Source organism: Egretta garzetta, unplaced genomic scaffold (assembly GCF_000687185.1).
Source record: "Egretta garzetta isolate BGI_Z169 unplaced genomic scaffold, ASM68718v1 scaffold374, whole genome shotgun sequence".
Lineage (NCBI taxonomy): Eukaryota > Metazoa > Chordata > Aves > Pelecaniformes > Ardeidae > Egretta > Egretta garzetta.
Genome location: NW_009259419.1, coordinates 1,618,806 through 1,645,546, shown reverse-complemented (window position 1 = coordinate 1,645,546; position 26,741 = coordinate 1,618,806). Strand labels below are relative to the sequence as shown.

General features: G+C 38.5%; 1 protein-coding gene across 3 annotated transcripts in view; it reads right to left on the bottom strand.

Annotated features, from left to right (window-relative positions):
* Window positions 1-26,645, bottom strand: part of LOC104124511 (serine/threonine-protein phosphatase 2A 56 kDa regulatory subunit gamma isoform) — a 53,494-nt gene extending 26,849 nt beyond the window's left edge. The window contains exons 1-3 of one of the 3 annotated variants that reach the window (XM_035892447.1): window positions 26,415-26,462; window positions 11,525-11,644; window positions 5,260-5,459 (exon numbers count right to left, since the gene is read on the bottom strand). In XM_035892447.1, coding sequence (XP_035748340.1) covers window positions 5,260-5,328 — 69 coding nt within the window. In that variant the 5' untranslated portion in view covers window positions 5,329-5,459; window positions 11,525-11,644; window positions 26,415-26,462. Of the gene's footprint in view, window positions 1-5,259; window positions 5,460-11,524; window positions 11,645-26,414 lie in introns of all 3 variants that reach the window. The other 2 variants (XM_035892446.1, XM_009636857.2) reach the window with 2 other exon arrangements.
* Window positions 26,646-26,741: the final 96 nt, after the last annotated feature.

Here is a 26,741-nt window from a genome sequence, read left to right as displayed (position 1 = left end):
TCCAACAGAACACAAACTGCTCAAATCAAGGTATAGCATCTCTAGGTGAAGGCACAAACTTGAAACTCCTGTCTATTAAAGCAACTGAAATTTACAATTTATCAATATCAGTGAGACCTTTACCTTTCTGTCATCAAATGGCTCATCTTTTTCCTAATGTCTCAGTCTTCTGCCCATATAAACAAGACACAAGCTGCAAAGTCCAATTTCCTCTAAGGCCAAATTCCCACAGAAGTACTAAGTAAATATAGCATAATTTAAACACATCCCCTCCTCAAACACACACTCCCCCTGCCCAGTTTATGAAATTTGAGTCTTTATGAAAATTGGACTAGCGTACCAAAATTCTCTGTGTGCTGTTAGCGCTGACACTACTTGACTCCAAAGGATGGGACTTACAAGGATGGGAGAATAAAAAAGGAAACGCAAACAGCCTACATTTTTAATGCTTCAGTTACGCACCCTGCTTTTCTGGTGGCCCATTTTGTACAACACTGGAGAATATTTTCAAGCAAATAAGCATCAAAGATATCATCACACATTTTCTTCTGCCTTCTGCTGAGCAGCCTGAGCGAAGTCCAACATGAACAACTTTGAATGACAAGCTATATAATCTGAAAGTCTGTGCCTTCTATATTCATGTGAGTAAACCTATTCTAATAGCTGAATAGAGCCACAAGTAGCACACTTCTACTCACAGCAACATCTCTTATTCTAGACTGTGGTAGGTTGACCCTGGCTGGACGCCAGGTGCCCACCAAAGCTGCTCTATCACTCCCCCTCCTCAGCTGGACAGGGGAGAGAAAATATAACAGAAGGCTCCTGGGTTGAGAGAAGGACAAGGAGAGATCACACTCGGCAATTACCACCACAGGCAAACCAGACTTGGCTTGGGGAAATCAGTTTAATTTATTACCAATCAAATCAGAGTAGGATAATGAGAAATAAAATCAAACCTTAAAACACCATCCCTCCACCCCTCCCTTCTTCCCAGGCTGAACTTCACTCCTCATTTTCCCTACCTCCTCCCCCTGAGCGACGCAGGGGGACAGGGAATGGGGTTGGGGTCAGTTCATCACACACTGTCTCTGCTGCTCCTTCCTCCTCAGGGGAGGACTCCTCACACTCTGCCCCTGCTCCAGCCTGGGGTCCCTCCGCCAGGGTGCAGTCTCATGGGTCCCCCATGGGGCCACCAGCCCTGCCAGCAACCTCCCCCAGCGGGGCCCCCCCCCCCACAGGCCCCCAGCCCCTGCCAGGAGCCTGCTCCAGCACAGGCTTCCCACGGGGTCACAGCCTCCTTTGGGCACGCTCCTGCTCCAGTGTGGGGTCTCCCTGGCCTGCAGGTGGAGATCTGCTCCCCTGTGGGCCTCCACAGGCTTCAGAGGAATCTTTGCTCTGGCACCTGGAGCACCTCCTGCTGCACCGACCTGGGTGTCTGCAGGACTGCTCCTCTCACATATCCTCACTCCTCTCTCCAGCTGCAGTTGCACAGTTTTTTCCCCCCACTCTAAAATACGTTATCCCAGAGGCACTACCACCATTGCTGATGGGCTTGGCCTTGGCCAACAGTGGGTCTGTCTTGGAGCTGGCTGGCATGGGCTCTGTCAGACATAGGGGAAGCTTCTGGCCGGTTTTCACAGAAGCCACCCCTGTAGCCCCCCCCACTACTAAAACCTTGCCATGCAAACCTAGTGCATAGACGAAAGATCATAGTAAAAAAAAAAAAAAAAAAAACAAAACACAAAACCAAAAAAACCCCACCACAAAACAAAAAGCCAGTCCCAACCTTCCCATGTGTGTAACCCAGTATGCAATTTCATTTGCATAATGCATGAAAAGTTGCAGTGAAAACTGCTTCAGTTGCTGAAAATACCTACTTTTAAAGTTTTAAAAGTAGTATTAGCCTATATGCTTCACAAAAATGTTAATTTACCATCCACCATCATCATCACTACTAAGGAAATTATCCTGAGCACTACAGAAGTAAGCAAGCCATATTTATACAAGCTTTTGATCTACCTTCTCAGAACACTACAACCCTCCATCTCCACAACCAGTACTGCCCGAGCCTCCTCTCAGCTCTCTCCAATACCCTCTGGCTGGTTAGCCAGGGAAATGAATATTCATACTGATGTTCACTTTCAAAGCCCCACTTAAAACAGATACAATCCAGGTATTACTCATCTTCAGATAGAAAGCAGCATTACTTTGGGTCTGTATTCTACATAGCTAGCAATTCTCCCAAAGTTCCACAAAATGAATATCCTAAGTGTCTGTGGTTCTGACAAACTAGTGCGCTACAGAAAATTCTCAAAGCCCTGTCATCTTCAAAAGCCAAGCTTAAAAAATAATAGCATATATTCTTTTCTAAATAAGAATCTCTAACAGACGCTTTTGATCAATAAACCTAAATTTATCATTTACATTTGTAAGATTTATTCAGATATTTGACTACATGTCTTATAATTTTGAGAAAAGGCAAGTTACTGGTCTGAGGCTAATCAGTCCAACCTTACTATATTATACCTGAGAAGTGGAACTTGTTATACAAGCGTTTAATAAAAACATTTCCTTTCCCATCACATCTTTGCTTACAAGTGTAAAGGGAATTTGAAGGACATGTCAGCTGGCTCTTTGACAAAGAAAGGGAAGAAACTCTTGGATCCACTCTGGAAAATAACATTAAATCCATTTTAGAAATTAATTGCTCTCATATCTCTTGAAATACAGACTTATTATTAACAATAAATAATTGAACTAAGCCACTAGATTAATATATAGCTTAAAGAAAAGATCTTATAATAATTTAGCCCAGGACACTTGAAGCAAAAAAAGAAGGGTGAGGGTGGGGTGGATGGACACGGTATGAGCACTAGAATTATAAAGAATAAAGAAGCAGCAGATAAGGTAGGTGCTTCTCTTGTCAGAGAGAAAGCAGATTTGAAGCTATTGAAAAGGAAAAATATTATTTTATTATTATTAAACAGATAGTTTGTGAAATTCATCACCCTAAGTGTTTGGCCTAACTAATATGTTAACAAAACCAAACAAAGACTATATACACACACATATATGCATGTGTATCTATATATACTCATACATAAATGAGTAACCTCCTAATTGTACTGATGAACAGAATGGCACTGTACAGTCCTAACTCCCATGCCACCTACCAACTCCACAAACTTTCCAAAGCAAACCCACTCTCAAATCTTGGTATTTCTTGATCACTCTCATAATTTTACTGAAAACACTACTCTTTACTAATATAGTTCAGTGGCAGTATCAGCACACAACTTATCAATGTCTCTTAGAAGAGTCTTAAAGTACAAAAAGGCATCAGATTTATTTTTCCTTAAAATCCACACAATTAACTCAAAATCTACCACTAGAACTCTAGCAGAAGTACACCTCAACTCTACACACACATGCCTGAAAGAAAGAGGCTGGTAGTATTACTGCAGAAGGAATACAGTTGTTTTAGAACAGATGACCAAAAGAAAATTGTTCCATAAAAGCAGCCTAACAAAATTGCTATCTGAATTTAACCTCAAAATACTAGTCCAGGTGCCTTCACTGATAGTGTCTATCACAGTGCTTGTATAAGCCCCATGCAATGAACCCCTGCACCCTTTAGAACCTTGCACATAAAAACCTTTTTAAATTCACTGGAAGAGCTGTCAAGTATTGTGTGCTCCCAGCAAAACACTGGCAATTAAGGTAGCAGCCAAATTCTGCCCCAAGATTTATTAAACTGACCAAGGTGCAGACTTTATTACCATTAATTGCATCTGAAAGCAAAGAAAGTATACATTCTCCTCAGCCAAATGTATTCTGGCCATAACTGTTTGATGGAGGAAGATAATGCAGGCACATAAGGCAAAAGTTATGAAATTATGGGCAGTTAAGACTTCTTACACAGAGCAAACACTGATGTCTGACATAGATACTCAAGAACTCTATTTTAGCTAAATGAAGTCTCAGCAAGCTTATTCTCTTTCATAACTCCCCTTTCACCAGTGTCAAGTATTTGAAAACAAGCAATCAATTAGCAAAAACCAGACATATAAATAAGCTATCAAGACATGGGAAAAGCCACGATCCCACATCTCCTCATTAACCATCCGCAATGCTTTCTGTACATGTTTGACATCGAGTTATACGTAATTCTCATGTATTCAGAAGTTCTCATGAAAATAACTTTTTGTATCAGTAAACACTTACGGCTGATTTAGATAACAAGCAACATTCAGAGTAAGCAACGTCTTTCGTACTATAAATCCTTAGAATCTTTGAAAAAGCTTCAAAGTCTCTGATTTGTAGGAGGACCTCAAAATTCGACTGAGTTCACATTTATGTTAAAGATGCACTGTTTTCTCATCCCCTGAAAATTCACCCCAAGCTATAAAGTCTTGGGAAAAAACATCACGTCACACACACAGTCAAGAGCTTCTTATAGGCTTAGTAGTCAGCTTTTTTGAAAGATACTTTCTGTTCTCAGTGTATTGCAGACAACAGCTAAAGACCTCAACCCAACTGCTGCTCGAGGCAACTGGTGGCTAGTCACCACCATGAGAGCTGAAAGACTCTTTTGTATTACCATCTCCTCCTCCGGAGTGGACTTAGGTGCAATAGAAAAATAAACCAGGTCTAGCTGGGTAGGATAGCGAGCAGGGAGACACAGGTCTGAACAGTTTGCATAGCTTGTCCCAGCAGAACCTCACTTAGTACACAGGATGGCAGATGAAGTCTGACTCTCATTGCCACCTCTGAATACAGAACAGAATTGATCACTGGTACGTAAGATTGTCAAAGCTTGCACAGGTGATCTTAATTCTAATCTTTTATAATTGCTTTTTTCAAATTTTCAGTTTTGCAATCTACATGGATTTTTTTAACAGCTAGATGTATTTAACTTTCCTCCCCATTTTTACCAACACTTATTCCAAAAAAAGTCTGTGGGGGGGAAAAGCAACACACCCCCCCCTTTTTTTTAAATACAAAAATTAATTTTTACCAACTTAAACCATAATTTACTTTTGCTTCATCTATGTGTCTAGTTTCTATTTGACAAAGAAGAGGAATCAACAGTGGCACTAGGATTTAAAAGCACCGTTATATTACCATTTTACAGATGTGGAAACATAGTTGATCTTTTTTAAAGATTTCAATAAGATTCCTTAAGATAAATTGATACAGCTGAAGAAGCAACTGTGAATTAAAAAAATTCAAAATAGTTCTCATTGTTAAATCACTTACCATATGTACTACTTCAGGGTAAATAGGCTCTGTAATCACATTGCGATTGTGTGTGATATATTCTACCATTTCACTTAAAGCTGCTCGTTTTACTTCCTTCCACTTTAGGTCACTTAGTGGATCAGAAACAAAGTCAAAAAGTACACAGCATTGTCGTAGCTTCTGGATAAAAAGCTTTTCTTGATCAGCAGGAGGAACATCTGAAAAATGAAAATAATTGGTTATAAGTTATGTTGTAATGGACTTTACCCTTCTCCCCATTTTTACTTCCCAAGACACAGGCATAGCAGTGTTTATGACTACAAGCAAGCTTTCTGTATCTTCAAACAACTTTCAGCATTATAATGGTCCAGAGTATGAGCCCCAGTAAGATACACTGTACACGACAGGATAATTTACAAAATTGCAACGGTGATGCATACTTGCCTTTGCCAGAAATAGATACTGCATGGGAAAAAATACATACTTGAAAAAATGCCTTAAGGAATTCCCCAAACAGTTCAAGTTTGTGTAAAGAACGTTATGCCACATTTGCAGAAATACTCTGTATTAGAGATAAAAGGGTGGATCTTCAGTTGCAGCACGAGATTCAAGCCAGAGACGCTTTTTAAGCCTGGGAGCTGCCACCTCACAAAGTCCATTTTTATATCAAGTGCCTCCTACCACACAACAGGCTGCAGTAACCACATGTAGGCACAGAACAACTATTCAACTTTTTTTTTTTTTTTAAAACTTCATGAACACAAGAAATATTTAAGAAAACTGGAGCAACACACTTAGGATCTTCAACTATTTGGTCAGTTTGCAACACTATTTTGAATGTGTTTCACATGTACAAGAGCACTTGCAGGAATCTGGTTAACTGTGGCCAGCACCGCAAAATTAAACAATACTGGCCTTCTAGAAAAGACCATACTTAATCACAAGATGAACAGAAGAGATGGAAAAAACCTAACAGTAAATTTTAAAACAAATTGAGTAAATACCTCCTTTGATATTTACTCATTGTTTAATCATCAGTCAGATGCAGCTGATGAGAAGCTATTTTGATTTCTCTCTTCTGTGATACCTATTAAGAACATTTCAGAGGCTTCATATATGCCGAGACCAGACTCCCTCATCTTCACTAACAAAAAAAAAAAAAAAAAAAAAAAAAAGGAGTATCTGTACTCTTTTGGTAACACTCTGTAATTCATTGTCTGTATCATTGTTATACAGACAATTAACTTTTTGAGACAAAAGCTGCCTTGCCTTATACAGTCTTTGTATAGGGGTATTTTTATTGTTTGATAGGTAGTAAAAAAAAAATTCAGGTTTTTACCTCCCAAATTTTACTTCCTGTGCTTTACACCTTAATCCTCCCTGCTGATCCTCTAATTCATTATTTAGCGCTTGCACATAAAGCGAAATTAGACTGCGCAGTTCAAACTTCATACACAGAATCAATAAGCAAACCAGTATTACTTTTGCCATCAGTATTTTCCAAAATAACGAGCCTTCAAAAAACTAAAAATATACTCACATCGACATAAACACACGAATTATAATTTTGAAACTAAAGTAAGCCGAAGTCACTGAATCCAAATATAGAAGTTTCAATTCAGTTTACTGTTAAGAAAGAACACTGGACTGCTGTTTATAAACACTCATATGTTGACAAATTAAAATACCTCCCATGGCTAACATTTCAACAGTTATAGAACAGAAGAGCAGCCTTTTAAATGCTACAGAGCTTTAGCCTCGATGCCACAAAATTCTGCATGTGCTTTATTTTTTTGCTTAAGTAATTCCACGAGCAGTCAAGATGACCAATGCATGTGAAATTACAGATCATTATACAAAGTAAAAACTTGCATGATCAGGACCTTAATGCATAGGAAATACTAAAGTAACTGGCCAGAGGTAAAAAAAAGCAGTACCATATTTTGATGGAAGCAAGGATTCATGTGCAATTGAAACAGCCACATAACTACAGCACTAAGCTTAAGACAAGAAATGTGAACACGCCACAGAAAGCCTGCTTAAATTAACACCAAAACACATCTCATGTTTCTGCATAGTGACTTTTTTATTGTTAGATATGAACTGCTAAGACATTAATAGCGTGTTAAAAAATGGAGTAAGACTAGATTGCCTTTAGTAAATATTTCTGCAGTTTACTCCCACTACTTCCAGTTGATGACTTTTTCCCCTCAGACTATCGTAAAATGCTAAAGTTTTCTGAAACACAAGCAGCAAGAGCTACCATCAAACAAAGGATTTGAAGTGGTACTACTGAATACAAGCACACAGGACCTGACACATGCACATACAATCTAATAAATGGAATGTCTGACAGATATCGACAGTCCAGTTGATCAGTTAAATACAATGAGTTGCTCTCCTTTAAGTGCCTGACAAACTTCTCCTTAAGATAACAAAAGCTGGAGTAGTTCCTCCCCAAGAGGAGTTGCTTTCAAAAGCACTTTTGCTATAGTAAACCCGGAGGACATACTTGCTTTAAAACAGCTGGCAATTTTTTTTTTTTTAAAGTTATGTACACTGAATTGCTCTGAAGATTAATTCCAGAAAAAAAAAAAACAAACTGTAAAATACCACCCCTGAATAACATATAGAATACAATGTAGAATACCTGAAAGAAATCATAACCAGTTACAGACTTCAGTGTCACCAAGACACCAGGGATAGTGAAGACTTCAGGAACTAGAAAGAAGGTGCTAAATGACAGGGTGACCCTACACAGAGCAACAACTTTCTGGCAAATAAACCAGAATTCCTGCCCAGTGTTGTGAACAAGTTGAGGGTACATTAAGCCACACAAATTTTGTATCTGAATACACACGCTTTTGTCTATTTGGATTAAAAACTATAGCAATGAATAATTTCTCCTGGAAAAATAAGAGTATTTAATTGAGTAGTTTGCATACTGAAAGCCAGCTGAATTTATGACCTGAATGTAAAGTCTCGGATGTACCAAGTGGTTGAAGTGGTTACTTTTTCCCAATTAACTGTAAAATGGAAAGTGGTTCAGCTTGAAGCGTAACACCACAATTTCACTTAGGGACACTGTGCTATTAATGTGTAACTCCACAAAATCCAAAGCTTAAATACAGACTATAATCATACAACTAATGGACATACAATTACAATGATTTACAGCACACTAACCTGAAAGGAGAGGAAACATGAAAGCTGTAATTACTACTAATCTTGGAAGTTAAAGACTGACAACTAAGAGGGTCAAGAAACGCCCTCGCAAGGCAAGCCACCTCCCTCGCCATTTATTTTGAAGGGGCTTGACTATCTTAAGTACCTCAAGTCATCCTTGGTATTCTAGCAGAGAGAGATATTCTTTACACAGACTGAGAACTTCATGTATTTTTATGGAACTGTGTTTTGTTTGTTTGGGGGTCTTCCCCCGCTTTAGAAGTGTTCATCAATAGCTTTCAAGCTTCTGGACCTCAAATCTCTTGCGGTAATTGTCTGGAGTACTTGCCATTAAATCAAGATCATCCCTACTTTTAAGATTTGAAAGGTTGTTTTCGGTATGACACAAAATAGAAAGTGGCCAAGAAGCTGACCTGAGCAGACCGTAATTTTTGTGCAAAGAATGTATGCACACCTGCAGAGCAATTCCAAGATGTCCCGACAAGTCATTTATCCTTGGCCACATGCCAGGGACTATCTGGCTACATTCTTTCAGTTAACTGCATGGAGACTTCTACATCACCTTCCACTCCAGTTAAGTGATAACCCTCAACTTCCAATTGCTGAAGTTAACAGACATATTTGAAGAGAATGCCATTAGGTAAAAGTTTCCATAGTAGAGCTACTCTGGTGCTCCACTCCCCAGTGATGTGGGAAGGCCATGGTTATTCAGAAGCTACTCCTTATAATTATTCCAAACCTGACATTTGAAGCCATTCACTGAGCAATGCTTTTAAAAAACAAACACCCCCCCAATCAAAACCAAGTAAAGCCATACACAACCCCCCCACCTCCTTTTGCTAGCCACCATTTACATAATTTTCACAGAATTTGTTTCTAAACAATCTTAAGAACCCTTCATTCAGTTCAAGCACTTACCCCTATCAGTAATCATACTTTAAGTGAGTACCATTTCTGGTCTCCTACTGGAACAGGAGCATAGTTTTTCAGAATCACAAAGAATTTCTTTCAATCCCAAGAAATTGGATTGGATGTACAGCAATTCCTGACAGAGATTTACACAAACAAACATTGTAAAGGCATATTTGATACCTACACCTGCAATTATTTATCCTACTGTCCTTTCTGTGAGATAGAAAAATACACTAGAAAAAGTATCAAAAGAAGGTAGGAACTATGATAGCAAGGTAAGCTTCTGGGCCCAAGGGATTAGTTTCTTGTCTTGTTCAGGTTTTTCAGAGTTTCTTTCCTTCCAATCCCAGGATAAACGTTAGATCAACTTACACAAACAACCTATAGAGATGCAAGCTCTACCCCTTCTATTTTAACAATATTGATACAGAAGTAACTATTCAGTTTAAAATCTTCAACATCATCTTAGACTGTGGCCTTGATACATAAACTTGCTGATGAATATAAAATCTGTTTCTTTCCACTGTAGAATTGATACCAGCTGTATATTTAGTCTGATAATAAAAGCACCAGTATCTCACTCTGTGAAAGGAAGCACTTTCCGTCTCAGTTTGAAACGGCCAGGGAAACACCAGGTACTCAGCTACCGACTGCCTTAGCACAACTCAGATGATTGGTTGTAAAAGCTAAAATTTAAACAGCTGACTTTGTATGAGAACAGATTCCTTGGAAGCCTCAGCCATTCTTTCAGCCATTCTTTCTGTGAGTTAAAGGTAAATGAGCTCACTGCAAACTGTTCATGCTGGTTACCGTCCTCCCTCCGCCCTTGCTTACTTCTCAGCCAGGATGTGGCATCATTCTGCACCCAGGACAGACTACAGCACCCTGAGAAACCACATTTTTTTTTGAGGTACAGCATAGCTAAAGAACTAAAACATAGTTATATATTAACAGACCAAGATTTTTCCTATCTTCATATTAAAACAAGTTTTGCCTGGTTTAACAAAATTAGAAAATACAAGAAGTAAAAATAATCAGAAAAAAAAAAATGAAGTTCAGTTCTTAAGTGCCTGAACATATGTTCAATATTGCATGGTACATTTTTGCACTGTAGCACTGTAGAGAACTTACTGTTCTCTGGATAAGATTTTATGTTCCTTCAGATCCAAAATTATGGTTTTAGTTTTGCATTGTAATAGTGGCATCACTATGCATCGGTGATTGATCCAGCCCCTATCTTTTTCATAGAAGCCCATTTTTCTATGACAACGGTATAATTTAATAGTTGCTGAACAGAAGACAAAAGGCAAGGCAGGGTAAGTAGGTGACCCAGAGATGTCACACAAAACAGCTGTTTTATAGTACAGATTGGAACTGAAATAAAGCTAGGAGTTTAAAGTTTTTAGGTTATGTCCTGACAGGAAGAACAGTTGATACAATTTCTACCGCAAAACACAATTTGTGGTCAGTAAAGCTCACTACATTACATCATTTTGAAAGCAGAAAACAAGAAAGAGTTGATAATTTGCAGAAAATACATACAGAAGACAAAATTAATTTCAGTTGTGTGAGCACTTTCTTGCTCATATATGAAGGCTCAGCAGAGGTGCCATGTTTGCTCAGCTGACAGCTCCCCATTTCAGTAAAAAAACCCCCAAACCTCTTTTCTTTAAAACTGTCAGATACCCATGGCTACCAGACTATGTACACACACATCAGTAAAAAATGTTCCTCTCAGTTCCTCTCATTTTAAATGGGCAGCTAGATTTTTTTCACACAGAAACACAGAGGTTTAAGTAAAAAAATACACAGACCACCAGAGAGAAGAAACAGCATGTGCAAAAACGAGGCCATAGAAAAAAATACTAACTAAAAATCACATGCCGAAAAGTAACTGCTTCCTTAAGACACTGGTGTAGAGCAAAAGTCTGCATGTGGAAGGCGATTCCTGCTTGCAAGCAGACGATACATCTTACAAAACATGTCTGCAAACCTCCTGAAGGGCTAGAGATTTTACTGATGTGGAAAACCAACATTTAACTGTGAACTAGGGTGCTACCCAGAACATATCAAGTCTGTTGATAACCTGGTCCCTTCTGCTGGTCAAAAGCCAGTATTGGTGTACTTCAAATTTGATGTCCATTGGAAAAGCAGTAAGGGTTAAAGCTTTAGAGAAGCTTTGTACTTTGCACTATTGTAGTTGTACTTCAACACAGGGAGTCCAACAGTTTGCAGTGTTCTCTTAGACATTTCCATTGATAGTACCAGGGCAGCATTTTTCAAAGAATTAGCAGAGCTCAGTATCCTGAGTAAGAGAAATGGAAATTGGCAGACATGAAGGCAGAGGGACTGCAAAGCACGGCAAAAAGGACATAATCTATTGAAACATGGATTTATCAGAATTAGCACTTTTTCCAGAACTAGTGATCAAGTCCTTAAAAAGAGAACATAAGATAACCACAGAAAACTAGAAAGAAGATTACAAAAGCTTGTCTAACATTTGCTAAAATTCCAATTAAAATATTTACCTTATTTTGAAACAGTTAAATTACTATCCTAATCCCAAGCAAAGAGTACTTTTCTGGGTTACAGAACTTAATTTTTATTACTTGACAGACTCATTACAGTTTTCACTGATTTTCTTGAAATCATGATGACAATTAACACTGCTTAGAGAGACGACACTCTCCCAGTTAACAGTATTCTATCATAACACATGATCTTGGAAATAAGAGGGTGGCACAGGGAAAAAATAATTGGAAATAAGAAAATCTTCCAACTCATGCATGGAACAGTTTAATTAAAGCTATTACTTCTAGCAGCACTTAAAAATAAACTTGAGGAATACAAGAAAGTACTATAATTATATACAATATGCAATACATTTTATACTATAACAACCCTGGGAGTGGGAGTTTGGCTGCAGATAACTCAAAGCCGGCAAGATATATTTGTATGCATACATTGGACTAGAAAATACATAAAACATACTGCTGTTTATATTGTTTTATTTGGAACATTATTGATCCTGTAGAAACGTTTCTTTGCCAAAAGAAATGCTTAAAACAAGAAAAATGACCACAGCAATCAAAGCCACAGGAACACTCATGGAAAAACAGAGTGCTTGTATTAGGCTCAAGAGAACATGATATATAAACATTTTAAGTGGCATAGAAGAGGAACAAACTTCCGCTCTTTATCTCACTAATGAAGATAAAGGGATGCACAAGTAAGTGATGTGAAATGTCATAAAAGAATGCAGGCTCACTCTAAAAGAACTGAGCTGTAAGTTTAAGGTCCTTCTCTAATTGCCATGTATTATACCTGTGAACATTCCGCAGAGTAGTTCTCAACAATTTTTTCTTTTTTTCAAACACTTAACCCGTTTCCTGTCAGAAACTGAACACTGAAGATTAGATAGCCTTTCAGCCTGATCTACAACAAAAAAGCCCGTGATTCCCAAGCAACTCCTTAGAGCTTCCCTAAGGATTACAAGAAAACACGCACTATTCTGGCCAGCTATTATCACAGCAAAGTTATTTTGTTCAAGGCCAGTTAGAAGGTGAGCTGAGAATGGTAGGTGGATGCACAAGGGAGGTTCCCAATCTCAAGCAGTACTTGTACAGCAGACCAAAGCTTCCAAAGCACGACCCTCATCTGCATCGCCTGCCTTATGCAGCACCATGACCCTCAGCAGCAGTCTAGGCATTCAGGAGAGGGGGGAAATGAGAACCAGCTGTAGTTACTGGCTAGTTCACTCCTTTGCTTTCAAGGAACTGAGCTGCTGCCAGAAATACCTTTTGGCTGTTCTTCAGATAACAGAAATATGTAATTGGAAATTTTCACTTTCCTGCATTTGGAGAAACTACGTTGTTCCTAACTGCTGCTGTTTTACATTTGGTAATGCACTTGAAAAAGACCGGCACCCAAAATATGAGAACTACTTCCCTGCACATAGGTAGAAAATAAGATTTAAAAACAATGCTTAACATGTAATATATAAAAATTATATTAATTATATATTTATATTTAATTATATATATTATGTAGTATTATATATAATAATACACATGTGGCACATTTTCTACCTCAAATTCGAAAGCATGGATCTACCCATAACTCCATTTAATATAAAAAAGTTATTTCACCTATGACAGCTTGTGTATGAAACTAGTCTTAATCATGATATAGAAGCGGGGAAGGGAGAGGCAGGAGCAAGATGTTGGAATTCATTAAGTAGAAAGGAACAGAACATTTAAAATTTTTGGTTTCTACATAAAGAAACCTCTTGGCTAAATTTTCATTCAAATAAGTGGTTTTTCATTGGCTTACGAGTCTTTTAAACCAATATATTCTTCCATTTAATGGAAAAAAATGAAGGGCTGTTAGAATTAAATGAGCCATTATCAAACTAATTAAACAGCAACAGCAATAAAAAAAAAAGCCACAACCCAAAAAACCCCACAAGCTTAAGGGAGCCAGAAAAAAATGAGAAGCACATGCTTGTCAGTCCTGGAGTGAAGCTCAAAATAGGTGCTTCACAAGACTAATCCCCTCCGAAAGCTGCACTCCTTGGGGAATCCAGCGCTGAAGGCTACTGGGGGTGGCAGCCACCCCTTAACTACAAGATTACATTTGTGGTTTTGAGGACAGAGAAATTAAGTAATGACATTTAACTGTCAAAGATTTAAGATGAGAGATTTTAAGGGCTGACTGGTAAAGTAGTACAAAAAAAAAAGCACCTGCTGTTCTTTTATACTATTTGGCATAATTTTTACATATTAAACCTGAGGCAATAAAATGACTTCCAATAACATCTTTTCCAGGTGTACATCATAAGTCTAATGATGATAGAAGTTGATCACAGTGAATAATCTGTGTGCCTAATTATCTAATGATTTTTCAAAAGTGGACCAATACCACCCTGCACCTAAGCTCCTGCCAGAAGTCAACTATTTTCTCAGAAGCCAGATGAAATTTTAAAAAATCATTGAGAATATATTTGTAATAGTATTTAAGAGAAATAAGGATTTTTGACTGTATTAAAATGTTTAAAAATAGAAAGCAAACAGTAAAAGTGGTAACTGTATAAATACTTTAAAGGCAATGTACCATAAAGAGGAAAACAAGAATGCTTATACAGGAAATGACAAGTGAAACAAGCCGAAATGGGCCTGAGCTAATGAAATAAAAATTCCACCTGAAAATTAGGGAGAAAAATGACAGGGAGGATAATCAAATAGACAACGGAAGAAAAAACTGTCTTAACAAGGGGAGAGAGAAACCAAACACATAAAGAACTATCAGTAGAGCTTTTTGGCATACATACAGTCAATATAACAGCAAACCCCATTTTTAAACACAAAACACTTACTAGAAACTTAAGAAAAAAAGCCTCAATTTCCTAGCCTTTAGAGCATACTTGAACCCATTCTCATGGTATAAACCCAAACTTATTATGCAACATCTTCAATTGCATTTGACAACTTTAAAATTGCTTTTAAATAGGTATAGCAATCTCTCTAAAGAGATGAAGCACTACTGTGGTGAGACCAGACTTCAGTTACATTACAGAATATAACTCAAGTGCATGGTGTAATTCAGAAGATTTATATTAAGTAAATTGAGGAAACCCATGAACCACTGTATAAACACTGCCATTTTGGACGCTTGGTTGAAATAAGCATCAGCTAACTAAGCCCAACCATCAGCTGTAAGCAGAAGTGCTGTGTCCTGAAACACACCCAAAGTCCATACGCCAACCCGAATTCTAGTCGGATACCGCTCATGAGTCTGAGTACCCTGCCAATCACCGTTGCCTGTCACATGTCTACAATAAATATAATTCAAGGAACGATCAACTGCCAAAATGTAAAATAATTTGGTTACTTCTCCAGAGCACGTCAGCCTGCTTCTTCCTCTCCTCACTCCCCAGACATGTGCTAAACCCTGGGGGTTATTGCTTGCTTTCTGTTGGATGCTTCTGAATGACAGAACAGGTGAATTTAATGATGACATTTAGAATAATTATTAACAGATATCACAAGAATTCATTGAAGAATGCTCAGTCATGTGTTAGAAAGAGATGACATACTAGATTAGAAAGCATGAAGAAAAGACCTCCATGGTTTTCTACAAACTCAGTGTTTCACACCCTAATGCAACCTAAACCAAATAAATACACAGCCTCCATACAAGAACTCTGGTTAAGTTATAAGCACAACTGCACACACATTCCAGTTTGCCTGAAGCTAACATTCAATTTAAATTAACAAACACTTCCATAACCCTTCCTTGATGACAACACTACATCAGCTTTCTGAATTCTCCATCCTCTTCAAAACTGGAAGTCGGATAGGGAATATGGTAAGTCTTTTTGAGAAGTCTGTTCATCAGGAGGTCTTTAACAGTGTGGGTAACTCCTAGCCGAGATGCAAACTGAAATGGGGAATGGTTGACTGACAACTAAAATAATCCCAAATTGCCATACAGCATTAAAAATTTCAGCAGTCATTACAAGATATGCAAAATTATCACTAAATGCCACCAGGACTTTTTTGTGGGTTTCTTGAGAGCAATTTCTTAATACGTTTTAATACACAGTAAGTCCCATCCTATCTGTGTGGGTTTTTTTGTTTGTGGAGTTTTTTTTGGTTGGTTTTTTGTTTTGTTTTGGTTTTTTTGGGGGAGGGTGTGGGGGGGTGTGTGGCAGAAGGGGTGTTGGGTGGGGTTTTTTGTATTCCCCCCAGAATCCTACTTTCTAATTCAGTGCACACTTTTCCTCATTTTCTGGCATAAGAAACACTTTTTAGTCCCATATGCCTGTGCAATTTAGGCACCGTGTGTGATGTGACACAGGTAAAAGAAATGGTCAAGCATAACAGCAACAATGTTTTCAGAAGAAAAAGAAGTAACTTTAGAGCTAGGTCAGTAACTTGCTTAGCAGCAAATGCCAGCCATGTCAAATGCTAACCACAATTATTTCAAATGCTAACAGCAATTACCAGCAGTTCCCTGCTAGGAAATAAAAATTACATTTCAGCAAGGAAAGTCTTGACTCAAATACAGTGGAAAGTCATTTATGCCCATTTCAAAATGTACTAAAATGGGTGCTTTGACATAATCGTATTTTAAGAAGATTAAAGATATAATATACCTGCACATTTTGTCAGGAATGAAGTGCTTAAGAATTTTCCATTTAACTAAAAATCATTCCTGCACAATCCAACATTAGTTTCCTTGTATCATATCTGTCTGCAAATGTGCATATTTCCTTCAAACAGATGTCTTCAGTCTCTGGTCAAAGTAATCTTCAGTCCTCCAAAGGAATTGTAGTAAGAACAGAAACTGTACCTATTATCAATAGCGTCCCTGCTTAGCTGCCAGAAAAGCTGACATTCTGATGATAATTTGCCCCAAATTTCCACCCCTGACACACAGCAGAAAGAGTGGATATTTTCATTACGTGATGCAGTTAAGTTGGAGCCTCTAACAAATTTGTGAATTTACAGGGCACAAACAAGTTGCGTGGTTTTATTAGCTCTGAATCCAAGACTGATCCACTGCTGTGTGTCCAGAACCCCTGGACACGTTTAGACATCTCACTCCTAGAACATTTCCCAAAACAATTAATTATTTTATTTACAATTTTCTTTTTAAACAGAAGATTAAGATGTGCTACAAAATTGATTTATTTTAATTGCTGCCATTTAAAAATAAACCTTAGATTCTTTATCCCTTAAGCTGCATTGATGAACAGAGTTTCCAGTACGAGCTAGTGAGAAAAGTTATGCAGTGAAGTATATGCTCAAAATTTTACTTCAGAGAGGATGTGTTTATTCCGATTCAAAGGTCAGTAAGATCTTAATTTCCTACTGGGACAAGAAAAACACAGAAGTTTTTATAGCATGCAAATAACTTCAACAGACAGTACTCAAAATACACCCTGTACACCAATTTTTAGATTTTAAGATACTTTATATAGAAGATTAGGTGCAACAGGAGCAAAATATATAAAAATACTCTGGGAATAGGTTAGAAGAAAGATTCTAGTGTTAAGACTAATTACAGTTTGTTTGGAAAATATTTTTGAAGAGAAGCTTACTATACCCTAAGGCCAGACAACCCACTTTTTCCTTAAGTTATTTATGCGATTTCAAGCTTTGATCAATTTTGTTCAAGTTTTCTTTCCAACATGGCTTGAATGAACATGGGACACCTCTGAAACACCATTGATACTGTTATGCTTTCATTTTAAATATGAAAGCAATACATGAATTTGGTTCTAGAGGCTGTGTAAAGACACACAGCTGGTAGTTTTAATTCACGTTTTTGGATTAAAAACCCTCCCATAAAATTCCTCAAAATGAAAGTGTTTCAATTTAGTAGACTGCTACAAACAACTAGAAAAGTCCCAAATGAATAATTTTTTTACATCTTTTACATATCATATATCATTTTTTCTTTGTCTAACTTACAAAGAAAGTATTTACTTCATAAAATTCAGACCTTTATCAGTAACAAGAGCAATTATGAAGACTGACATAAAACTGGTAACAATCCAGAGTCAGACCCCACCCCTAATTTCAACAGTATTTGAAAAAGAGAACTTAATTGGCAAATTATAGCAGAAATGGTGTTGCATGATTTGTATGTGTGTTAAGTAGAATTGATTAAGAGGTGTGGATGTGGCTTTAAAATATCATGCGCTCAGAGCATCATTCAACTCAGTTTTGTCATCATGAGACACAAGCACGCGGGCAGAAGCCACACACCAGCTCTGTTCAGCTGACAAGACTGTACTTTCACTGGTGTAGGGTGTTCATCTTGGGCATAAAGGTTGGAATGTAAAAGCCACCACCACCTGAGGAACATCTTGTCTGCATATGATGTAAATATTCCTGTATCTATTAAATAGTGCTGGTGCTCAATCTGTGTGGTTTACAATCCAGTTTCAGTACCTAACAGTATTTGATAGCACATGGAGAGAATCAACTGACTCTACAGAAGTTGAAATTAATTATTAAAAGCTTCGAACAGAAATGGGAATAAAAATTTTCCTCATAAACAGACAACATTGAATTTTAATCTTAAAATGTATTTCATAGCAACCATCACAAAACACAAGATTTTGTATGTATGAGTAAAAAATGTATGAGGAAAACATGCATTTATGCCAATATAATTTTGCTTCCTTGAAAGGGCACGCAAATTACACTATGAGTCAGTAAATGTAACTTAAAAATTCCAGCTGACTACCTTCCTATAATTTCACGGAATTTTCAGCTCGACAAAAAGTCCCGGGTCATCGTGTCGTGTCCTGTCCCCCCCTCCCCAGGATGTTTTACTGTCATACCCTTAGAGTTTTTAAGCGCAGTGTAAACACTTAACATCCTCATTATTTCCAGCAGCAGAACTTATGCATACACTCTTCATATGGGCAAAGGATCTATACAAAGGTAAAAAGAGCCCAACAAAGTGAAGAAAAATGACAGAACACAGAGTGAAAGCAATAACAAGGTAAAATATACCCTCCGATACAATGTGATGCAAAGTAAATGAAGAGTTAATAAATATGTCACCATGTTAAACACAGCAGCGGTGATAACTAAGCAACCTCCCGCAAATCTGTTCTTGGTCGAGTATTAAAAGCATTCCCCACAAGTTGCTTCAGTACATACCAGCAAAAAAGCATCAGTCTACGTCTGCCTAAGTGTTGTGGCTATGTCTGGATGTCCTTTGAAAAAATCTAGCAAAACCATACAAAAGGCAATACAGTAATACAGCCATTTGTACTCGTATCAGTCTTTTGACAATTCAAATGATTATCTAATACTAATTGGTGAAATTCTTACATTTCACAGTCCTATAGATATGAGAGGCCTAGCTTCATAAAGAATAGAACTGCTGCTTGTTCTTGAGGAAGATGGTCTTCATAGAAAGGAAGAATGGATGGGTTTCAAAGATAATGATTCAGGGTACAACTGCTTAAGCAATGTTAAATAGCAGCACTGGCTAAGAACTTGCTCTGAGGATACAGGATACTTTTGGTAAGATGGATGATTATGAACTCCAGGAGTCAGGCTGATTATCAGTGGAGTCTGGGTGGCTTGGAAGGAAGGCACAGGTATCAGCCCAAACATGCAGCTGGTTCTCACCCCTTCAGATTATCAAATTATAATTGGCTTATATGGGAGAAAAGGGAAGAACGAGCATTTTTAATGTCCTTTAAATCTCAGCTGAGGTTTACCCATTTGATCCAAAACCAACTATGGCCCAGCAGGACAGAAGATGTGTGCTGGCCATGGGAAAACCCATTTATTGGATTAGCAGGGCTGAAAGAAGTTTTGAAGGTCTTTTGCACAGGAATATTTCCACAAAAGTAAAAACAAACCTGCAATTTGACAAGTTGCTGTAATTATTTAATTTAAATTCACTGAAAGAGAATTAGCATGATTCATCACTGCAATGGAAGCATCTCTGAAGAAAATGATTGTCTACTCTATGTACCTTTCTTCCCAGGAAGATTTTGCTCGCTTCTCACACAGAGTCACTGTACCTTAAATGTTTACTAAATTCAAATGTGTTGAAGGATTAAAGGAAATTAATATTTAAACAAACATACATGCTCAGACCAGTTACATTCATCATCCTTAAAAATACCAACTTATGTGGAAAACGCAAGATGTGTGTGAAGATTATCGTTACACAGAAAGTACAGAAAGAATAAAATTCATTTTCCACTGCAGAATACACAAACAGAAAAAAAGACAGTAGCATGAAAGGTGAGTTTCTGACATTTTTAGGTGTGCTTTCATAATCAGCACAGGCCAGTTTCAAACTATAATGAAACATTAATAGCCCAAAAAAGATAAACTGAGCACAAGGAAATTACCCTTGAAATTTATCAAGTTCTTGGAAAGTATTAGAAAGTTGGTAAACGACAATTATCCCTGGATTTTTACACTTTTAACATGATGTTTTTGTAATGCAGGAAGATTTACAGAAACATGTTGTAAGGATCTGTGGTAGAAATGACACTGTTTAACATTTTCATAAACACCACAGAAGATGAACAGCAAGGTCACACAGTTTGTTAATGCAGTATTCATTGTCAGTTTAAAACTTGTTAACAAGAGCTACAGAAAAATCCCACAATACTAAGCAAATTAATTCGACCTATTAGATCTTTCCAAAAGCTGATAAATGTAAAGAAATGTGGATAAATAGCAGACTGTGTACAGTCAGCAGTAGCTAACTGCTCCTGAGGTCTAGCTTGTTCAGAAGATACTTTTAGAGTTACAGATGTTCTGTAAAACCCACATACCTGCCACAATTTTACTACTGCTGAGCTGCAAACAGAATATTAAGAAATGAACAAAACATCCTTTTATTGTGCCAATATTTTTAATACTGCATGCAGTTCCAGTCACCCATCTTTAACAGTTTGCAAAAACATGATAAGAATCACTTAAAACACCGTAACATCAAAAACTGAGAGTTAACACAGAGGTAAAAGTACTACTAATAGGCGTGCTGGCATCAGACACATTAAAAAGTCTGCCTTAGTAGCTGAAGGGAAAAGAAGAAGAAGAAAAAAGATAGTATACAATAAGAATATTGCTCTTTGAATTTAAAAAAGGACACTAAAATTGATACTGTATTTTTTGCTCCCACATGCAACAAAGAATGACAGAATCATAGCATAATTTTCACCAGAAGGGACTGCCTCATTCCCCTCTCAAAGCAGGGTGAGCTAGATAAACCCGGCTGCTCATGGCATTGTCAAGTCTTAAGTATCTCCAAGCACAGAGATTTCACAGCCCCTTTTGGAATCTTGTTGCAGTGTTTAACCACTTTTACGGCAAATTTTTTTCCTCCTTGTATACAGTTGCAACCTCCTGTGTTGCAACTCGTATCAGTCACTTCCCACTCAATCACCGTGGACCTCGGAGAAGAGCCCGGCTCTGCCTGCTACACCCTCCCATCAGTTAGCTGAAGACAAGATCTCTCCTTTGCCTTCCCTTCCTCAGGCCAAACAAATCCAGTTCTTGCAGCCTCCTTTTGTACATCATGAGATTAATGGCTACTGTTCTGCATGCTGAATTTGGTCTGTACTCCTTCTGAAGTATGAGCTTTGGCCTCTGCTTCCCATTTAATTACAAAATGAGTATTTTTAATTTTTTTTTTTAGCTCAGAAACAATTCCTGCAAAGCAAGAGCCTTCATGATCTTTTCGCAAGTATGGTTAGACAAAAATATCTTCAGGTCATTCATTTTTCAAGAAAAAGAAACACATGCTGGGTTCTTTCTAAAATGAAAGTGCTGAGCTTTTCTCCTTTAAGAAATAAGTTGCATGCTTCAGGTTTAAGTGCAATATACAGCTCACTTAAAAGTTGTTTCCTACTTTACATGTTGTTAAAAGGGACTTGACCTTTCATAGCCAAGTATGAAAATATAAAGTAAGTGGAAATACACCTTGCAATAGCTAGGTAGCACTTGGCTGCTTTAAGAACCGGACAGCAGTTCGTGGTGATCAGGCAACCTTTCAGCAAAGGTGGCCCAAGCTCAGGGAAAACAGCACCGACAGGCACTTGATGCTGTTAGTACCTAACCCAACCCAACTCCTTCCCACACAACTTTCAGTATGTCTTGCAAAACATCTTGAAAATAATTTTTGAAAAGCATGAACAGACATTACCAATCCCAGCCAGTCAGCAACCAACCCACTGAAGTAACTTCTATATTCTGCTAATTCTGCCATTGCAGATCAGTGCGTAGTTTTACCTATATTTTGTCCAAATATCTGTGTCGAGTTCCTAAAAACACTGGCATTTGGGCTACTTCTACATTACTGATAAAAGAGTATTAAGAGATTTTTTTTTTTAACAGCATTGAATTATATTCCTAATGAAAAACGTATCCCCCCCCCAAATGAATAAACATTTATAATCTGCCTACAGAATGAATTATGATTATTTTCTACCTGCAACTGCACTCTACTACAGCTACAGTTTTCAGCAAGACAACTCACAACAGTAAATATGAACTGGTAACTCTCAAGCCTAGTGACAAATGTTTACTGTTTGTCCTAATCCATGCTGCTTTTACAGCTGCTTTCTTTGCTTGAATTGCAAGGTCCTGGTTCCTTCCCCCAGGCCTCACCTCCTTTATATGGATCCTGTTGGGGCTTGAGTGCACTTCCATCGCCCTAGGGGTTTAGCTGCCAGAAGGGCTCCATAAGCACCATCCAGCTCTGCTTCTCTCCTTGTTGAAAAAAATCTTAAATTCATAATACCTCATAACGCTCTTCTCTGTGCTGTCCTAATGGCATCTTTATAGCTAGTGACCTGCCCATGCAGGAAGATCCTAAATGAGTTCTCCATGCAGAAATCCCACAACCAGTTGCTCTGGCTACACTATTTGTTTCACAGCCAGCTACAAGCTCAAGTCTCTATCCAGGATCACAAACTACAGTAGCTGTTCCATGGCCATAATGGCTGCTCAAACCGAAATTGTAATTTTCTTGGAAGCTTTGGATCATTTCAAGGTAAGTTTTCAGTTCACCATGATAACCAGTGACAAGCAGCTCAGCTGACCAGTACGTGGCTATCTCTGTACTCCAGAAAGATCAATGCAACAGTAGAACTCAGATCTCCTGGAAAGCCTGTTGTGGGTGGAATGACCAAGGGCTCACTACCCCAGCAGGCCAAACACTCTCACTGAGCCAGTGCTTTCAGCAGAAGCAAATAACATACAGCAATGGCACCACGCCACTTGCGTTCAGTGTGGATTAGGCTCTTTTGGTGCTTGGTATTTTCCAACAACAGGTTCAAAGTCATCTTCTGCAGACCTGATTTCTACACATTGGTCTTGAACAACTGCCAACAGTCTACGGTTGTGACAAAGGGCATGTCTCACAGTACCTGAATGAAGAAAGGAAAGCAGATGTATTGACAGCGATCAGGGTCAGACAACAGTCCAGTGGTTGCTGAACAATTCCACCGTGGAGAGGCACACCAAGCCAGGTACTCAACATGTCAGCATCCAGATCAGCGAGGTACGTGGCTAGACAACACGTAGCTGCAACCTAGCTGAGGCAACGACCAAGGCCAAGGGCCTGAGCTTAAAGACAACCCATGAGTGAAAGGGGAACCCTGACAACACTTCTCACAGCTCTTTCCACAGCAGTCTGACTCAAGGTTACGTGGCTGCACCATACCCAAGATGACCTTGAGCACTGGCAGCCAACTGAACTACAGAGGATGGGGCATTTGGAGCCCTGACACCTCCTATCCTACCAATACCTACTGCTCCTCCTTACTGGTGATGGTGCAGATACCAGTGACAGCAACAGCAGTCAACAAAATTCCGACACCCTTATTCACAAGACATCAATTTGTAGCATCATTTTAAAAAACCACCTGCATCTATTTTCCAACTGTGTTGTTTCAGCAAACCTGTAAGTAGTCCAGACAATAAAGCTGTCTGCAGTTTAGGAGGGGCAGGAGGAAGAGGAGCAAGCTCCCATCCCATGCCAGATCAAAATATTTCCTTTTTATTCTGCAAACAGTACATACACCATATGATCCAGGTACAGAAAGTGTTTTAGAATTAACTTTAAAAGCAAGACTGCAATTTTTGTTGTCAAAGAAATCCTGATAGTATAGTCCACAAGGCTTCACAGATGTTCTTAAAAATAAGGCCAAATATGGTAGCCACAATATAAGGGTAAAATACAATATATCATCTCAAAATTGTAGTTTAAAGATTATATGCAATTTGTCATAAAGCAATACCTTCTCTATTACAACAAACTAGACCTACTAGAAACAGCTAAGTGGCTTGTGTCCCTCCCGCCTCTTTTGACATTGAAGTTTTAGCTCTTACAGCTGCTAAGAGGAGTACTTCTACTAGAAATTTAATATTATACTGCAACAGATGATGTCAAAAGGACAACTGTAAAAGTAGCATGGATTGAGACAAACAGTAAACATTTGTCATTAGGCTTCAGAGTTACCAATTCATTTTTACTGCTTATTATTTCGTATGTATTGTTCTGACAGGCTGCATTTTAGAAGCAGATCAGTACTGGTAACATTAGAGCAGCTTGTGAGATAAGGTACATGCCAAGAAACAAAGCAACTTCTGTATACATATATGTATTGAAGAGATGCTTTTCCCCTCCCAGCATCAAGGAATTCCTCTAGGTTATAACACCAGAGATCCAAATAATTTCCTACCACCTGAAAAATGCAAAACAATCTCCCAGTTATTCCTTAATTGCTTACAAGTCCACTCTCATCACCTATTAAAAAAAAAAAACAAACAACCAAAACCCAAACAAAAACCCCCAAACAAACAACAAACCAACCCCCCAAAAAACCCCAAAACAAAAAAACCCTACAAAAACCCCAAACCATAAAACTCCTTAATCTCTACTCTACTACTGTATTATTCAGTGTACCAAAAATTTAGGGTTTAGGAAAGTAGATTTCAGAACAGTTTCTTAAAATTTGTTTCCACAATTATGTATTTGATTGGAGCAACAACAGGGATAATAAATTCACTAACAAGAACCTTGTTATCGTATTGAGACAAAGGATTATTAAGATTCATCACTGTAACATTTCATCATTCCGATTCCAACCTTGGTTTGTTTCCCTGACGTGCACCTTTAAAAGATGGTGCTTCTCTCCTTCCAAAAGGCAGCGTCTATCAGAGAATTAAGGTGATTTGCGCAGAGTGAAAAGCAAAGGCCTGTCTACAGGTCAGGCAGCTGCATTTATATTCCCTTGACAACAAGCACAGTCCCTATTCTAACTCAAGGGAATTTTATCGCGTTTCCCCCCCCCACTCACAGACCAAAATTAGAGTCTTCTAGAATGCATCCAGTCCCACTTCAGACAGAGAAGGATACGGCTCTTAAAAGGTAGAGAAATCATGATTTCTTAATATGTGAAGACAAGTGCTACTGCTTACAAGGAGCAGGCTTCTGAACATATATTTTTTTTTAAACTTTCAAAGCAAATTTTTTTCAGTCTGTGGGATATTAATTAAAAATGTAATTTTTTCAGTACTAACAGAGCTACACACTATGTTCAGTGAAAGCTGAGAAGCAAAGGTAATTGAAAAGCTGTATCAGCTGTGTTTCTTGCATATAAATGCCATTGTTCAAGGTGTGCGGATCCCAGCTAATACGTATTCTGCTTTCATAAAAAGTTCTAAACCAAAACCACCTTAAGGAAGACATTTAAAAAAAAGCGCTTTGTTTGGTTAGCAGCCAGCTAAAGAAAACACACACAAAAAACCCATAGCAATGCAAAATTTTACTAACTGCAAAAACACAGAACAAGAGACACACACTCGGTATTAGGCGAAAGTGTCATACCACCATGTATTTTCCCAATGAATTATGTAAAATGTAGATTTGCAACGTGCTAATTCTATAAACCCCAAAGAACATATTGGGTGAAGAAATTTAACATTCAAAACTGCACAAAGCGATAGGCACACATAAGAGCTTGCTTGTTACAGCCGACCCGCATCTCTTCGAGGAAATGCTTTCTGAATACATAAAGGATATTTTCATAACAAATGTCCTCCCCACCAACACTCCCAATTCTTTTACAAGCTGCAGCGGGTTTTAAAGGAGCTCCACCCGAACGATTCACACAAAAAAGGCTTTGAAGCGCTACCACACGTTTGCCCTTATTCTATAGAAACTGTATAGCGATAACTTGGCTCTTCCCTCCCCCCACTCAGTACCTTTCTGGGGTAGTGACTTCACATCCTTTGACATCAGCACAGCTTGAAAGGGGGATGGGAGAGTTACGGCAGAAAGCAGTAAAACCTGCTTTTAACTATGTATGCAATGCCTCCGCGAATTCTTAAATCTTCCCCAAACGCGTTTAGTGGCACACGGGTGTCGATCCCCCCCCGGTTTTAGCGCGGCTGGACACACCGACAGGGACTGGGCTACAAAGGACTTCCTGCTCCCCTCACCCCAGCACCACAATAGCCATTTATTAGCTCGTCAGAGGGTCGCGATTCACTCCCGCACGCACAATAACTCACCTCTAATATGCAAAAGGGCCACGGGCTGGAACGGCCCATTGGAATTGGCTGCGTCAACCACCATCCTGCTGCCAGCTCTGTTACATGTCAACATCTAGGCTCCAGCAGGCAAGGCAATGTATTCCTTAAGGCAAGAAACCAGCCTCCATTTTAGTTTAAAAAAAGACAGAAACTGAAGCGCTCTGCAGCTGGAGGGAACTGGCTAGTTAGTGATGTCAGCGGGCGGGAGGAGCCCCATTGGCTAACGGCAGCAACTTAAAATGACACCGAGGAGGCCGCGAATGAGCGGAGGCCGGTGCGGGGCTGTCACCGCGCCCTGCGCTCCCG